The sequence below is a fragment of the Polyodon spathula genome, chromosome 2 (assembly GCF_017654505.1).
Source record: "Polyodon spathula isolate WHYD16114869_AA chromosome 2, ASM1765450v1, whole genome shotgun sequence".
NCBI lineage: Eukaryota > Metazoa > Chordata > Actinopteri > Acipenseriformes > Polyodontidae > Polyodon > Polyodon spathula.
Window position 1 is genome coordinate 30771669 of NC_054535.1, and position 19360 is coordinate 30791028.

Here is a 19360-nt window from a genome sequence, read left to right on the forward strand (position 1 = left end):
CCTCGGTATTGTAATTTATTACTCCACGCTTCGTGGTGGGTTATCGTACTCAGTATGTTAAGAACAGTAATAATTGTGTTGCTTTGCTATCTTTTGTTGAAAAAAATTGTAAAAAATGACATTTCTTCTCGCAAGTGCAGTTAATTAAAAGCGATGCTAGCCACAGCAAACAGCGAACCACAGAGGTCCACAGATATTCCATCAAAGTAACGTGATTTCTCTCGTCTGTGCTTTTATCTTCCCCAGTGGTAGGCCATTTCCATTTTTAACCAAGTATTGCAGCTCTGCAGGCTTCACTGCGCCACGCCATTGTGACAGGGTGATTCTGATTCATGCAAACAGCTCTCAGATCCTGTCGTTGTACAGTATTACTGAACAGCTGCGTTTTGGTACCTGCAGCCAAATCATGTTAATTTTAAACTGACCTGTTATTTATTTGCACATGAGCTTGGGGCAGTTTTATCCTGATATGGCCATGAATGCATTGGTATTCTAAACTTTTGTCTAGATGTGAGTCATTTTTATTAGAATTAGGCTTTGCAGTTGTTTATATCAGGAGCTGTTGTATTTGATCTGAAATGCAGTTGTATTGTTGGTATAGCTACTGTATATCCACTCTATAATTAAGATGGCTGCAGTGTAGAATGGTTGTGAACTGTTTGACCTATTTTAATATTTCCAGTCATCCCAGTCACGGATAATGATTGTCACTCATTAGCTTAAATGAGCCATGCACTGCCTTTGCACCTGTTCTCTTTTTTTTTTTTGCAAGCTTATATAGGCAGGTCGATTAGCTTCCCAATAGCTTTAGCAACTACAACAAAAATATGAATAAGGGGGAATTTAGCTTGCATAATAAAGCCCATTAATAGTTGTTGATAGAATCAGTTAATAGTATTGTGTGGTCACCCCCATATTTATTTTTATTCCAGTTTATTGTGAGTCTTTGGGCAATTGCTAGGCAACAAAGGTTTATATGTCCCACTGCTTCTGTCAGTACACAAATATACCAGGTTGTATTCAGGAATGAAGAGAATATAGACGTGTGTAGTTTCATGAGTAGATTATCTGGTCTTTTCATTTCACCATCATTTATCAAAACTATCAATTAAAATGATTATATATATATTATATATATATATATATATATATCTATATATATATATATATCTATATTATATATATATATATATAACCAGTCAATGTCCTGTAAAACCATGTTTTTTGAATAGCACTCAATTCATAGCCTTACAAAGGGATCTATTTTTCTATTCAAATAAATGTATATCAATTCAATTTATTTAAAAATGCACCATTTTTTTTTTTTAATCATGACTCAGGTAAGAAAAATTGTTTTAAAAAAGATGATAATGTATATATTGAACAGGAAGATTCTGTTTAGCAATGGACCTAAATATTTTTCAAATCAATTAAGACATAGATCTTGCTTCCATTGTATGTTTAAAGTTATAATGTATACAAAATTCCATTAAAAAAAAAAAAAAAAACTCAAATTAAGCCACACATGTATTTCGCTACATACATTTTTATGTTCTAAATTTTTTTCTACAGGACTATTGGATGAGTTTGTATTGACAGTGCAAAAGAGACCTTAAAACAGAAATGAAAATAATTTCAATCCTTATTTACTTACTTAAAAAGTAATGTTAATTCAGTATCTTTTTTTTAAACATTATTTACCCAGGATATACCCTTGAGATGAAGTGATATAATTTCCCAATAATTTGAAGTAAGGGCTGGTTCTCAGGTTGAATATGGGCTAGTTCTGCTTTAAAAAACATGTGTTCCTGGTGCCTGTAAAACATGTGGAGCTGCCACTGGTATAAGGGTGCTTAGAACACATGGTTACAGAAAGAGTGATAGCTATTGACTACAGGCGTAATAGTGGTGTATTTGCTAATAAACTGACACTTATTAAATGCCCCAAGGAAGAAAGAATATATTCTAAAAGCTATTATTATTATTATTATTATTATTATTATTATTATTATTATTATTATTATTATTATTATTATTATTAAATCACTAGATGGTAGTCAGGTACCCTGCACTTATAAGATTTTACAAGCATGTGTTTGTGTGACGTGAGCAGTACACCCACGTTTAGAAAACTGAGTATATGTATTATATGCAAATGTTATTTTTGGTCATAAGCTAGACTTGCCATTTTTAGATATCTTGCCTGTTTCTAGCTATAAAAATGATGGTGGTACAAACAATTTTGTTACAGTAACACTTTTTTTTTTTTGTTGCATAAAAGACGTTGGAGTGCTAGTACCTATTGAATTTATATAAACATGTTAATACACAAGCCCATGCCATGTTTGTTAACTTATATTCCTGTTCCAACACATTTTTAAGAGGAAAAAAGACACCAGTATGTACTACATGTTTTTGCAATGATACTGATATCTTATACTTTTCATATGCTTACATTTCCCTACTGTATATCTATTGACTGTTTGCATTAACAGTTAACTAAAACTTCAATCAATGGCTAACTGCATATGATACTAATAAAATACCTTTCCTACCATACAAAATCAAGTAATCTCTATTTTACTTCAAGATTATATTCTAAATAGATTTCTGCACATTGTTTTAAAGCATTGATTGTACAATGCCTCAGATAGATATAAGATCTATTTGTAAAGACCTTAAATTAAGGTTATATAATAATTCTAATGACTTTTTCTAACATGTGCCTCAGGCATTCACATGCTGTTATTCCTAGTACAGTATTTAAATGCTGCCGTTACCATTATGTATGGATGTTTTCATTACATTTTCTAAGCTGCAATCCACATGACCACCATCAGATGGAAACATCCCAGGCTGCTGACAATATGATTGTTTAATTCCAACTCTATTGCATAACATTTGGATTTGCAGTTGAACCTGCTGGCAGGGTATTGTGTTTAAATGGGCTATATACTATATTTTCATCCCAGCCATATTAAAACATAGAGGTAGGTACATTATGACGGATGGATGCGTATTACAGTTTGATTATAAATTACTAAAAGTACTTAATCACCCGTTTAAATCAATGCTCACAAACTGTTATTGATAATAACATACTGCTAGAAGATACAGTACCTACTGGCTGATACAACTGGGATGATAATCATTGATAATGTTCCATTTTGTGGGCTGATAACAGTCAGATTGGCTGCATGTTCTCCCACATGTGAGCTGACAAGAAAAACATACACAGCAGCACAACAGGGCCTGGGATCCTCATGGGTCATGTGCTTTTACACTGGCCATATACCTGACCCGCACCAACCCGTACCATGAAACTCCGGCCTGATAACATATCTGAAGCAGGCTGTGGGCAGGGTTATTGACTTTCAGCATGATGTTGGTGCATCTTGACTGTTGCATCTGTAACCTTTTTGCTTTTGCTTTTGATTTATATGTTTAAATTTATTTTTTCAGTGTATATTGTCTTTGAAGTTGTCTTTTCACAGATTAACAACGGTAAAACTAAAGTATTATGGATTTGTACTGTATTTTTTTCGATTTCACTAAATTATTTGATGAGTGAGTCAATGTTTTGATTTAACTTGGGCCCTTCTGTTAAGTATTAAACAGAAATTATGAAAGTCCTTTAACTTACATTAGATAAGATATATGGCTTTAATGTCACTTTATAAATAAGTTAATTGTAAATAAATGAAGACCGAAAACTAAAGACCATCTTTGTATAGAACTGTAGTAATTAACATGTTCAGGCATGATTTTATGGTTATTTTTTATTCTCATTATTTCTAATTTTAGGCTATAAAGTTCATACTGCATTTTCATACACATTACCTTTTTTGCCATACACCTCCTCTCTACTCTCTGCGACTCAGCATGTTCATTACGCCTGACTCGGCATTCGGTCGGCTTGGCTCTACAGTGTAAAAGCAACTCAAGGTACCCAAGACGTACCAGGCTGGCTCGAGTGTGCCAGTGTAAAAGGGGCATTACAATACTGTGTAAACATCTAAATAATGCCAATTAAAATGTATGTGTTTTGTTTTGTTTTGTTTTTTTAATTATTTAATTACAAGGAATTGCTATATTTTTGTTTTTACATTTCCAAATAGTACAGTAGCTACTGGTATGCATTGGGTTGGGATTAGGATTACAGTTTGTTTTAGGCAATAAAATGAAATAACACAAAATTAATATCTTTAATAATTACTGGTAATATTGCCCAGTAAACATAAAACTACTGATTATAATGCGTTATGGATGGATGCAAGACTTCTGATCATTTTAAACACTTACCCATTCTATGATTTTCAGTGATGAATACCTAGACCTTCTCTACCCATATTATGTTTTAGCAAACATCACAATTCAATTTCTAATCACGCTGACAACCATGTTACCATGAAAGTGCATCATTAGCACTATAGAGTGCTGAGTAGAATTACTCTATGAAATATATATCTCCTGGGCATGTGATTTACTTTGAAGCATTAAAATCATAAAGAGATTATTGCCAGATTATTTAAATTTTTAAGAATTCATATTTTATTAATGAGACAAGATGTGCAGCACAGTTAGCAGTTAGGGGTCTGTCCATACCATGCCTGCTTAAAAGATATTTGCTATTTGATTGTTTTCACTTTGACATCTTTCAGCGTATGTCAACTCTCTGCTTTACGTATATCAACTTATCCAATTAAAATGTACAAACTAGTTTCCTGATATAGAAAATGCATCTTATCTTGTCAATCCTACACAGGAATTAGAACAACTCAGAATTTAAAATGATTGGGTTTCGAGTGCTGAACAAATTGCCTGAAACCTAATATTCGTTAGAACAAAACTACACTCATGAAAACCTGCTTCTATCAACTACAAATAGCTTTGCACATAAGTGTAAAGTGTGAAGACCTGCAAGAGACCACTTTGTTAGCCTGGACAGAGGCTAGTTGTCAGGTGACCCGCAGCAATATTGTTGTGCACAGTAGCAATCGTAGCCAGACTACACTATAAAGCAGGGGTCTCCAGCCCTGTTCCTGGAGAGCCCCTGTCCAGTAGGTTTTATAGGTGTCTTTACATTGTCAGTGGCTAAAGATCTGGAACACCTGTTATACTTGACTAATTAAGCCAATAATTGGTTCAATTAAGTAACTGAGAGATTGGTTGAAATGAAAACCAGCAGCCACAATAGCTCTCCAGGACCAGGATTGGAGACCCCTGCTATAAAGCATATTAATAAACATGGTAAATTATGGTAAATTGTGGTTAATACATGGCCAGAATGTCATGGTAAACTTGTGTAAGGGTGGAAAAACACAGAAAGCAATATTAATCATGCATGCCATACACCCATACCATTCCAATCCAGTAGATTTAAATCTGTCACCTGGGTAATTGGATTGATCTTCAAGATGACTCCCACTGTTCTACTGTAGCTCATTGGCTGTGATATTATGCTAAGTCATGGATGACCCTGATCTCCTGCTAAAGATGTTTAGTTGCCGAGTTTTCAAAAAAGGACAGTTGACTGATGGCCCTGATAATAGAGTCGATGATATCCAAGATGTTTGATAGTTGCTTACCAGATATTGGGAAACACATTTTAAAGATTTAAAGAATGCTTAAGACTGTTAGGGCTGTATTTACATTCTATACGTATATTTACATTGTTTTCTCCTTGAGGATTGTATAATCTCTTAGAAGGTAGAATGCTTTTAGCAGTAATAGGCAAACTTTTCTGCTGCTGTATAGTTAACAGATAAGGGTCCCAAATATAGTGATGTGTTCTATCATGAACATTCTGTGAGCATCCACATTTTGAAATGCACTGTTGTATAGACAATTTATTTTAATTGTCTCTCTGTGAGAGTTAATTGCTATTGTTCAATCTCATTACTGACTAATGTTATGAATAAGTTAAAGGTTTGAGATAAAATTGTTATTTAAAATAAGGTAAGGATTCTGGATGTGGTGAAGTGACTATGTACTACATCACTTAACTAAACCAATTGGGTTTTCATTTAGTTTCAATATATTGCTTGCCATTGCTATTTTCTTTAAAATATTTTAGGGTAATACTATTTGTTAAATCTTTGTTCCACAACAAATATTGCATTTGTAGTTTGCTTCAGATCAAGGTGTGCAAATCATTTAGAAGATTGGTGCTGAACTGTTTTGAAAGTGTAGCACCAGAGAGCTTGCTGGTGCTAATCAAGCCCCCGTCATAGCTTCCCACAGAACACGAACTTGTGTATGTAGATGAGTGTGGGTGGATCATGTGAGTAGGCCGGGCCCAATGAGAAACTATCGTCATCTATGGTTGCTAAGGAATGCAAATAAAAATAAATAACAAAATTAAACATGTCTACTGGCACTAGACTTTAATGTTGCTGGTGATATATAAGGTACCTTGGCGCTAGAATTTAGCGCTGTACCGGCAAATGTGCACCCCTGGTTTATATACAGTATATTAATATATTGTGTTTTGTGTGTCTCTTATTGTATTTAAAAAAAAAAAAAAAAGTGTTGCTGTGTGGCATGTTCTGTCCACGCTGTGACATCAGTACATAGGATAAGATATACTGGAGTGCAGAAATATTGTTAACAGTGATTGTTAGTTTCTCATATGTGACTTATAATCAATGCACAGATTGATGATATTCTATACTGTACAGCTTTTTGTGTTCAGTCTGATGATTAAGAAAATCACAAAAATGACTCTGTCCTCGTGTCAATGACACACTCAAAGGCACACTGTTGTAAAATAGAACAAAAATATAAAAACATGTATTAATTGTTGCTAAGAATCTGTATAAAGTTAATTGTTGATATATAAAGGAAAATGAGATACAGATCTGTGTGGTAAGATTTTAATGCAACAATTGCATTTGTTGTGATCCTCTTCAGACACAGTCATTTTTCCGAGCTTACTAGATACATGTACAACATTTAATATACAGTCCAGCATCACTATAAGAAACCGCCATGAGACCTGAAGAAATGTTTGTTATATCAGGGTCTTTGAATTAGCCAACCATGGTCTTTGTTTTCACTGAGACAATAACACATTTACACTGGAGAAAGTTCAGTATCAGTCAACACTGAGATTGTTGTATCCGGGTCAACACTGTTAAAGTGATTGCTCTGATAGGGTTAATTCGCATTGGAATGGGTTCTTGTGAAGGTATACTTGCTTACTTACGCCTGTTGCCCTGCCTGGGACATAGGCCACCAACAAACGCTCTCCAGCCATCCCGGTCCTGAGCCAGTCGCTCCAGCTGTCCCCAGGTGTGGCCTGTCCTCTTCATGTCTGCCTCCAGGTCACGGCACCATGTATTCTTTGGGTGAGGGCTTGCCTTGTGGTGCTGGATGCAGGCTTTCGGAGGGTGTGGCCGATCCATCTCCAGCATTGTGAATTTGTACTGTACTTAATTTAACAAGCAGAGACTGGTACACTTCAATTTAAATTTCCTGTGGGATGGTTGTTTATTGACATTTTTTCTTGAATACGCTCATTTTAAAATATTTGTCAGTTCTGTTAGCTCTGGCAGTTCTTGGTTTGTTGTCAATTGTTCTGATATCTTCGCAATTCTTTATGGTTGCATATACACACACACACACACACACATATACAGAGACAGCAAGATCAACATTTATCATCCTGATCTTGATTATTCTCTGGCATGTGCTGTCTGAAGTAGGTTGACTTTTGCCATGATGTTATATTAGAACTACAAAGTATGCTCAGAAAACCGTGTCATGTTTTCAAACTGTATTTTATGTGCAACAGAAGATGATTTAAAAAGAGCAATTATCAAAACCTTTTAGGAACATAATCTGTCTTATTAAGGTTTATGAGATTTACTGGGGTAAGTTGTTTTGTTATGTTTCCAGAATAAAATCTATGTAATTGCATATGTAAGAGGAGTATAAGTTCTATATTTTATTGCTGTAGAAGAACAAAATAATGTTTAAAGCTCAACTAATGCAGCTTTGACTTGATGGACAGCCCTGGAGATGGTTGACTGACTCAGTCCAAACCATTCATCAGTCACCCAATACATTAATGCATTAAGGCACAAAGCAGTCAATGTCTTTAAGTGGACTGGCATGGCATAAGCTCCCATTTTCAGGCTCTCCAAATCATCCCATAAAACCTTAGGATCTGTCAATGTAAAAGCTACTATTCCTTATCCATTTCCAAAATTACAATCTACAGTAATCATATTTAAAAATTATATTATATTCAAAAAACAAATTAAACAGTTTCAGTACAAGCTCATATAAACATGAACAAACTAATTAGAGGAAAGATAAACAGAAGCTAAAAAAATATATTTACTCCTCGAAACATGAACTTTTAAATTTATGTTCCTAATGTAATAATAAAGAAAAAAGTCTGTTCTGTGGCAGCCACCCTCTTGCCCATTTTTTCTGTTTATATTTTACTTGGAGCAGTGCACCAGCCATAAAAGCAATGGGAGAAATCACTATTGCTGTTTCAGGATCCACCTTGACAGATGACAGTTCTAGTCTGTTAATTAAATAATCAAAATTATTGTCTCTCTTTTAAAAGTGGGCTTTTGATTGCCTGATTTGGCACCACTAGTCTCCTCAAGTCTCCCCTGGTGTGCCATGCAGTGGCCTGAAACCTAGTCTCCTGAAACCAAGTTTCAAGCCACAAAGTAGCTTAATGCTGCATCAGCTTTAATGTTGCAAGATGTAGCGGCGAGGAAAGTTGAGGGAAGACAAAACTAGCATCACAGCATCTCAAGTCTTCAGGATTAAGAATTGAAATGTCATTTTACCAAGTACATGCAATTTATAACTACAAATTTCCCCTACACCAGGAGCACTTTTAAAGATAAAATAAAATTGACTTGCCTTAAATATATAAGACAAAGTATTTGAATAATAATGAGAACTTTAATTATTAATAATAATCCACCTTAATTTGTACACAGGCTACACTGCTCCATTTACACCCTGATCCTTTGCTGTCTTAGTTTGCACATCATGCCACCCAATTCCTTGCTGTAAATCATGCCCACTATTACTACTAGTTTTTTTTTTCTTTTTTTACTGTCCTCTCGTGGTTCTTCCAATTTTTGCGGTTCTTGCTCTTCATTGACTTATTGGGTTGCTCTTTTCCATTTTCTACATTTTCTTTTTCATCAAACATTTCGGTTTGATAATTTCCACATTGTAACATTTCAGCCACTCAAAGTGCTTAAAACGGAAAACCCACTCCTTCAACTCTGTGACTGGTTAAAGGTAGTGTCAAGTAATCTAGTCTGCTAGCAGAGCAACCAATCCTTATCGTTAAAGGTACAGTACCATCTGCAAAACGGGTGGCTCTGGGATTTTCAGCTGGGTGGTGACAGGCTGAAAAGGCCTGGGGAGAACCCTTTTAGGTCTTAAAAAAGGTCACGTATATGTTACAAATCAGTTGTCATTTGCTAGTTTCTCAACATATTTTAAGTCCAGCAGTCCAGCAACCAATGTGATAGGAAAGTTTGCTTCCAAGCGGTTTTAAAACCATTCAGTGCAGAACTTAAGTGTCATTCGTTAGTACTCAGTTGTAAAGGTGAGGGAAGGGCAGCATTTCTTGTGAAATCGAGACTTTAATTAATTGTCTTGCTTGGTTTAATTTAATACCTGCAAAAAATCTAATTCTTAAAGTACATACAACCTGAATATCTGCAGACACTAATGGCTACGTTTTTGATATAACCAGCAGACTATTTTGTGTTATTTTGATATCACTGAATATGGCTGCCATTTTCCTTTTACCTATCAATGCTGCCATCATGTGTAGAAACAATCTCTTAATCATGTTTCTGGTTAGTAACCAGTAGGTATACAAATACCTTACAACATATCAACAAACTGAATTTTGGAGAGCACTCTATATCAGTTGCAACTTTAGACTTGTTTTAAAAATGAATACAAATATGTTAACTGTTTAACAGTAGTACTGTAATGCAATATTCTTAAAAAAAAAAACCAAAAACATTTTCTTGAAAGTCATAATCTGAAATACAGAAAATCTTTTGAAAGTCGGATAATTCATTTGTTTTCTTTTTCTCTTTGCAGTCTGTTCCCAGTTTTCAAGAGGAGTCTATGCTATTTTTGGATTCTATGATAAGAAGTCTGTAAATACTATAACATCATTTTGTGGAACTCTACACGTCTCTTTTATAACACCAAGCTTTCCTGCAGATGGATTACATCAGTTTGTTTTACAGATGCGACCAGATGTCAAGGGTGCTCTTCTTAGTTTGATTGAGTACTATCAGTGGGACAAATTTGCATATCTGTATGACAGTGATAGAGGTGAGTGGCTATGCAATGTTTTGAATTTCCATTAATTATATTTGGGTGTATGTTGCATCACTTTGGAAGTTGGACATGCTGCCATGTAAACGCCCCGCCTCCACCCTGTTAAATATACAGTTAATGCTTTCAAACTTTTGGACTGTTTGTCTTTGAATCACCATAAATTAGTGATAATGGACTGTCACTATTCTTGAGGGTGTCCTATTGATTTTGTATTTTTTATTATATTGACAATTTCTATTTATAGTTTTTCTTCCATAACAGTTGTGAGGTCTTCTTGTGTTCTGTGTGGTCAGCTGCTGATCGCTTCTATTTGGGTTTTGATTGGTTGTAGTGTATACTTAGTGTTCCGTGTTTTCGGTTTTTATCTTTAAAAAAATCCGGGAATTTTTCAGAGTTTATTTTACTCCGAAAATCCATATATTAAAATAGGGATAAAATTGGTAAAAAATATTTTTAATTGAAACATGTGGAGTATGATGTATAGCAGTTCTGGTTTCTGATTAGGCTTAATGTCCCTGGCATGTCTGATAAAGCACAATCTGTGCAAGTCAAAGCCACTTTTCCCAAGTTAGATTGTACTTTGTGAACGTTTGGGCAATCGCTGTGCTGACGGAAACAGTATTTGTAGAAGGTATGAACATGACATCAGCACAAAATAATAATAAAAAAGGTTTATTCGCCTTAAAGTCATAAAAATAAAAGAAAATTGACAGAACTGGGCGGTGCAAGCCATCGGAAGACACGTCAAAAATCACACTGGACACTTTCATGAATGCGTTCTATGTAAGTTCACCAACTAAAGCATCACCATTTTTTGTCAAATATTTACGATTAAGATTGTCGGCGAAGGACAGACAGTACTGTCGTTCAAATTCAGTGGTACAAATCTCTGCAATAAACTTGCTGTCCATTAATGGATTGCTTGTCTCTCAGTTCACGTTCTTGTTTTTGTTGAATGTGTTGCTTATTTTTCAGTATGTTTTTTTATTGTCAGTGTGAACATGTACCTCAATGCAACAGTATTTGCAGCGCTATGCATCCTCATTCTTCTGACCCACTTCTGCTATTTTTGCTTTTTGTATACTTCGAAACATTAGTTTTCTTTTGAATATTCATCAACTGATTTATGTTTTCTCCCCATTCCTCATCCACTAAAAACTTATATTTTCGTGTTAGTATTTCAATTTAGTTTTTGATCAGGCTAGTAGTTACTACGCCCAGCAAATGCCACAATAATCAGACTTTGATTGGCCAACATAATCAGGTGATAGTGTGTTTTTGAAATGACAAAGAACCACAGTTGAACCTTATTTAATCCTCTGAGGTTGAAACATCTGCTGTATCCTAGGATACAGTGTAGGGCTGCTTATTACAAAGTCACAGTCAAAATAAAACAGCCTTTTAATAAAAATATTGTGTATTTCCTAGAAAACAGTACCATGATAATATTGAATAATAGACAAAAATTTTGTATAAATCGGTAAAAACCGACGTCCAGTTAAAAAAAAAATCCAGTAATTTTTCAGTAAAATTTGGAATAAACCGGAAACGCGGAACACTATGTATACTGTACTTGTATCTGTTGTTTATTTGTTATGACTTAAGTGGGTTGACATATAGTACCTAATTTAAGCAAGAGTAAAATGGGGTGCTAAATCACCTGGAAGTTTATGAATCAGGTGGAAAATTAGCCCATTGATCAAAAAAATTTTTTTTCATGAAATACGTGTTTACAAACAGCACTAAGAACCAGCACTGAGTCACAAGAGGGATCTGTAGCTGTGTCACTGCTATCTAAGAGAAAGTAAATAATAGACAATGATGTAGTGACATAACATAGCATTTTTCATATAGACTTATAAAAGGTTGGCATATTATACAGATCATCATACAACTACCTATTACAATGTTCATATGCTCAAAGGTATTGCAGGTATGGATTTACTGATTTTTTGTTTTATAGCCTTAAGGAAAGTTATTTTATTACTACTATGCTCTACTGTAATATTTCATGGTGTGCCATTTTTTGAAAAACTGAAACCTTCAGCACACACTTTTTTTGTTCAGGGAAATGTCTGTCTATTAAGTTATGGTAATCTTCAGATATATTCCCACCAGAAAACACTATGACAATCTATGAAAATATATGGCGACAGTTTTCACCTTTTTATAGCTGCTCCTGTTATAAAGATGGTGGATAGGCCTTTATGCTGATAATGATAGTTTGACATCAGTTAGTTCATTGTCAAAATCAGTTATACATTGGTTGTACTCATTCATGACGAGTGACTTATGAACACTGCAAACCAGTAACTAAAGTTTTGCTTTGCTTTCATTTTCTGACCAGTTTGGTTTCTATCATTTGTGCTCATCATGAGTGTGATGAAAACATTTTGGAGGATCAGCTTTTTGCATCTGTAAAGTAAAATATATAAAATGACTGTGTACCATGTTAAAGAGTAGTTTATAATAATTAGTGTGTGTGTGTATATATATATATATATATATATATATATATATATATATATATTATATATATATTGTAGGGAGATTCCTCCCTGTTCACACAATCCCACGACTACCACCAAATGTAAATGACTCAGGTTCGTTTGCCCCTTTAAAAACGTAGACCCAGACACAAGAGTTGCACTTTTAGCGCTTACACACACTTTTTAATAAATCAAAATAAACAAAAATCAAATGAAGGAAAATAAACACCTAGCTCCCTCGGAGCACTAACTAAACAGTCAAGAACCCTAACTAACACACCGGACAGCTAAGCTGTTTACTGGTACACAAACACACAGTTATCACACAATACTCACAATGACTGCTCAGAAAAATGGCACACAATTTCCTGCTTCTTTCTCCACAGCAGTCTCAAGCAGATTGGCTGCACCCTTTTTAAATACCGCACCTGGCACTAATTTACAATAATTCCCAGGTGCAGGTGATAATTAAACAATAAATTAAATTAAACAATTAAACCAAACATGCGTACGCACATGTTTGCAAGGAGAAATTTAACCCTCTCCCTGCTCACTATATATATATATATATATATATATATATATATATATATATATATATATACACACACACACACACACACACACACACACACACACACACTGCCACTGCCTATAGAAAGTTTTTCATATTTTGTTGTTCAAATTTTTCACCTTTTGTTGTCTTATGCCTGGAATTAAAATGCATTAAAATAGTTTTTTTTTTTTTATCTACACATTCTGCCCCACAACTTCCAAGTGAAAAAAAATAATTTAGGAATTAGTAGAAAATTAATTAAAAATAAAAACTGAAATACAGTATAATTGTAAATCTCGAAAAACTACTCACTTCTAAATCTTCTGTAGTCATCTTTGTATTACTTTAGTATAAATACATGTTAATTTGGATTCATATGTTTTTTTTTTCTGACTTTATATGAACGAAAAGACACACATTTGCCCATTTTCCCACTGAAAATAGTGATATTTTGAAATATCACTGTCCTGGTCACAAAAGCAAAGTTTGTGGGGAATAATAGCCATTTTCTATACTTTTGAGGCATAAGCAATTAGGAAATAACACTTACTACCCAGGAACAAAAATTGTGTTACATAGTTTTATTAAGAAGTGAAAGGTGTATGGCACCACTAAGACCCTGCTTAGATCAGACCGTCCGTCCAAACTGGATGACTGAGCAAGAAGGAGATTGATCAGAAAGGCTATCAAAAGGCCTATGGGAACTTTGCAAGAGCTACAGGTTTTATGGCCAATACTGGTCAGAGTGTGCATGTGACAACAATATCCCAAGCACTCCACAAATCTGGCCTGTATGGTAGGGTGGCAAGAAGGAAGCCATTACTCAAGAAAGCCCATCTGAATCCTGTTTGAAGTATGCCAAAAAACACTCAGGAGATTCTGTAGCCATGTGACAAAAAGTTTTGTGGTCTAACAAAACTAAAATTGAACTTTTTTGCCTGAGTGCAAAGCGTTATGCTTGGCACAAACCCAACACAGCGCATCACCCAAAGAACACTATCTCTACTGTGAAGCATGGTGTGGCAGTATTATGTTATGGGGATGTTACTCGTCAATAGCAACTGAGGCACTTGTCAGGATAGAAGAGAAAATGATTGGAGCAAAGTACAGAGCAGTCCTTGAGGAAAATTTGCTGCCCTCTGTAAGAAAGCTGAAACTGGGACGGAAGTTCACCTTTCAGCATGACAATGACCCAAAGCACACAGCCAAAGCTACACTGGAGTGGCTAAGGAACAAAAATTAAATGTTGTTGAGTGGCCCAGTCAGAGCCCCGACTTAAATCCAATCGAAAATTTGTGGCATGACTTGAAGACTGCTGTCCATCAACGCTCCCCAAGGAACTTGACAGAGCTTGAACAGTTTTTTAAAGAACAATGGTCAAATATTGTCAAAAATCGAGGTGTGCAAAGTTGGTAGAGCCCTATACCAACAGACTCACTTCCACCAAGTATATATATAGTAGTCATCTTTGTATTACTTTAGTATAAATACATGTTAATTTGGCTCTCATTCCTCTCCTCTCACTCTTAGTCTAAAAGAGAGGAACAGGACCTGTTGGCGGGAGAGTTGAGGAACAGGAACAGGACCTGTTGGCGGGATAGTCTCTCAACTCTCCCGCCAACAGGTTCTGTTCCTCTCTTTTAGACTGTACAAGAATAATACAGTTTACACACACATTATTTACAGAGTACTCCCATCCCCTTCCTCAGTCTATAATCAGGCCCATTCCCACACTGTGTTGGAAATCAGCTGCCCCAGCACTACTATATATATATATATATGGAGTTGACAGTCTATCCCGCCAAAGAGAGGAACAGAACCTGTTCCTGTTCCTCAACTCTCCCGCCAACAGGTCCTGTTCCTCTCTTTTAGACTAAGAGTGAGAGGAGAGGAATGAGAGCCATTGTTCGCTAAAAGTTTACAAAAATAATAAATGCAGTGGTTTGTGACTGCTTTGAACCACAACTTGTCTCTGTCACATTATATCATGGAAACCCTGCAGCTCACACATACACACACACGTATATGTATTTTGGGTCAGTTCTGTGTTCTGTTCTCTTTGAAAAACACTGCATAAATGTAATTTCTTCAAAAACATATCAGACTCACAAAATCACTAATTTTAAGTCACGTTAAACAAAAAAGACAATAACTTGGCAAAGGAATATTATTATTGCTAGCTACGGTATCTAGTTGTATATTAAAGGCAAGTGGTATTAACATGTTTAATGTAATAGATCATTTTCAGGTGCTAATCTCCAAAAAAGATTAGGTGCATTGTTATTATATTATTATTTGTGTTTACAACTACGAATCACAGATTGATTTTCTTACCTGAATTTTTCAGTCAGGTGCCTATTATAGCTTCCATTAATACTCCTTTTGGATTATTTTTTTTCACAGTAAAAAAAAAAAAAAACTCCTAAGGTCTTTACAGTCTGTATTCCTCGTATTCATGTTTCTCTTCCGATATGACATTTTGTTAAGTCTTGCTGAAGTTCAGCGACATAAGTACAGCGAGATTATCTTTACTGTTATTTTAACACCTCTCAAGTTTGTCTGCTAAATGAGTACAGACACATTGGAATTGCATCATACAAGAGCACAGACAGGCAAATACAGGATCCATTTATATTGCTGTTAATTTGATGAAAAAAATAAATTTGACTGTGCTAAACCAATTGGTTAAGTATTTCAGCCTAAGAAGGGGGCAAATTTTAATATATCGTGACAAATAAAATGTTGTTCTCATCCTCATACAATTTGATGACTGCATGTAACAAAGGGATTGAAAAAAAAAATGTTAACAAGGTGAAAGCCGTTCTCTTCCGTTCCACTTCAGTTCGAGCCCTGGTTAAAGGTGGACTACTTGTAAACCTATACAATGAGGCAGAAAACCCCTGGCTGATCTTTCTGTGGTCATGGGTTCATCTCTCGCTATCAATAAGCATAACAGAGTGCAATATTACAGTTTTTTTATATCAAAATTCCCTTTTGTGTGTTCACTGATCAGTTGCATAAATCATTTACAATATCATGCTCTTTTATTAAACCCTGTTAAGAGTGCTGTGTGTGAGAAGGAAAGGAGGTAATATGCAGGCTAAACTGTCTTATGATACAGGTCTTGAAATGAAATGTTAAAACAATCATGTACATTTTTGCCATGGGATTTTTAAACAAACAAAAAAATAAACATTTGGAGACATATGCATAAAAGATTAAGGAATTTCATTGCCTTGAAAAAACAAACAAAAACTGGGCACTAATTTAGGTGGGATATTTAAAACTACTGGCAGATTATTTTACTGGCTGTTAATGGTTTTAGATGTGATTTTTCTTTGTGATTTGTTTCAGAGAGAATTAGCAAATAATATGTTCCCCTACTTACGCTGGCGTTTACACTGTGGCATTATGGCTTCTAAGTTTTAGATGCTAATGAGATGCTTTTAAAAGATGAAGAAAGTGGCTATGAAAAGTTATGTTGTAATTCGTTAAGTAAAAAAAAAAAAAAAAAGCATAATAATTATTAGTGTAAAAAATGTACTCCTAACACTTGAATTGTGGTCTGAGGTTTATAGTAATTATGAAGATGATAAATGTCTATTAATAGCACCATACACCTTGAAGAAAAATACGGAAATATGCCAATGAGAAAATTGGTCACAAATGGCACTTCAACTACAAGTTACGATCCTGACTTTTTATGACACTAAATTGCATTTATGACTAACTGGGTAAACTATTATTACGTTAAACATAATTACTGGCCTGGTAAAGCAGTCAGTTTTATGCATGTGGCCCTTGGACATGACTCCCTTTACACCTTCTCTATCATGAGCTGCTATGAGTTTGTGTGAGGCATTGGGGTTTGCCTGTAGTATCTATTTCTGCTCACGACCAAGTAAACCCTCACAGTGCTGGTTGCACCCCTGAAACCAGCCCTTCCAGAGCCTGATCTGTAATTTTTGTCAGTCTGTGTCATTGAGTTTAAACAAAACTCAAAACTACCAGCCACACAAACAAGGTGTGGCTTCCAGCTTTGGATTGTGGGATTGCTGATGAATTCCATCTGTGTTTTACAAATGTATTCTCATGTTAATATAGTCTTCCCATTGGTCAATAGATTTGTTAAAATTTGTAAATTTCGCTGTCCAACGATAATAAATTAAAAAAATATTTTGATTAACGTCTTTTGTTTCTCCTTCATCAGCTGCAGAGAAGCAGTAATGTACATCTTAGCTGGTTGTGCAATGACTGGATTGCACTCATACAGAACCAGTCATTGTGTTGTTGACAAACATCAGTTAGATCCAGTCACATTTGAAAAGAGTTGTTACTGATTCAATATAATTTGATGTGTGGAATGACACTAAGTGCGAGGGAGCCAATAAGATGTGAAGGACTGTAGTAGCTGCTGTACTATTGGTCTCCATAGTCACAACCGCACATGCACAGGAAGTGAGTTGAGAAAGCTGGCAAGAAAGCCTTCCGAGTCAGAAAGTAATTCAATTCTTTGGAAATACTGTAAACATGTTTAAAAAAAAAAAAAAAAACAACATGTCAAGGATTATGCATACAAAATACCGTCTGTTTTTCTGCAGTGGTAGAGGCTAGTACTATCTCATTGTGCTTTTTTTAAATAACGTTTACTTTCATGGTAATTCCATTATCGTGACGGGAGCAGTACTGTCACAACATCTTATTTTCCCCTCAGTTGCATCTCCTCAACTGATTAATAAAACAATTTGATAACAGTAAATGGCTTTCACCAGCATACAAATACCTCATACTTCTCAATGGGAAAGATTAAAGTTGTTCTATTCTATTTTTGTTTGCTAGATTTCTGCCTTTGTCAGTTTCTGTTTGTCACTTTTATTTAGTGTATATGTGTTTTGTGTTGTCAATGATGTATTATTTTGAAAGCTGAAAGAAATGTATATCTGACTAACTTAAGCACCTTACTGAGTTCAGTTAGTTTTTCCTTTTCAAGAACAGCAAACTCTGTTGCTGTAGCTTGAGCTTTGTGCCAGGACGAGGATGATTTATTAGAAGTATATCTTTAAGCGGGAGAGCGTTGACATGTGCTATTACTTCTTCCCTTTTTTTCTCTCTGTTTTATTGAAGCACTTTTTTCACCAAACAATATATCAAAATTTGCCACAACCTCTTTAAGAATTATTACATTCTTGAGTGAAGAATTTCTGGCTTTCTTTGCCTTTCTCTGAGAATGGTTTGATTTACACAAGCCGTACTGCCACAAAGTAGTTTCCTGTCAGCTATGTTGACGTTACTGGAATTGGACAAGTTCATTTAAAATTGGTTTTGGAAATTTGCCGGTCATGTTTTGTCAGCAAAAACATGCCAATAAAAACAAGAGCGTCACCATATTATTTATAAAAAAAAATAAGAAGAAAATATCATGGTGAATTAACAGGAATCTGGAAATGCTCTATATTCTCATGCATAACCCATGATAGCAATGCTTTTAGTTTGTGTTGCACTTACACAGCCTTTACACCACCCCTCCAGTAGTTTCTTTCCTGTCATTACCTAACCAGCTGACTGCCATATTGACTGACATGCATGAAGGCAGTTACATGCTTTGACCCAGAAGAATCTAGTGAAATGAAATGATCCAGGAAGTGGAAGTCTTATTCTTTGAAAGAGTAGAAGCTGCCACACACCAAACCCAATTTCTTCATTTCTTGTGCCTTTTCATTTTGTTAATGTGTTTTTTCATGTCCGTTCTGTGTTTATTTGTTATAAATAAACATGTGCGTTAGTGCTTAACCTGCAGCTTCTGTGTTCTGAGTCTCTCTCCATGCCACTAACATCCAGGCCCTGACGCTACCCTGTCGCAGCTAGTTTTAAATTCTCTTGTGCCAAACGACCAACCACTCCTAGGCAGTCTCTTAAAAGCAGTACGTATTTCACTACATTTTTGGAACTGTAAGTTTGGTCTTCCCAC

General features: G+C 35.2%; 1 protein-coding gene across 1 annotated transcript in view; it reads left to right on the forward strand.

The window, feature by feature from the left end:
• Nucleotides 1-19360, forward strand: part of LOC121295240 (glutamate receptor 2-like) — a 53820-nt gene that overhangs the window by 2169 nt on the left and 32291 nt on the right. Inside the window, 1 exon segment of the mRNA XM_041219681.1 lies at nt 10102-10341. Coding sequence (XP_041075615.1) covers nt 10102-10341 — 240 coding nt within the window.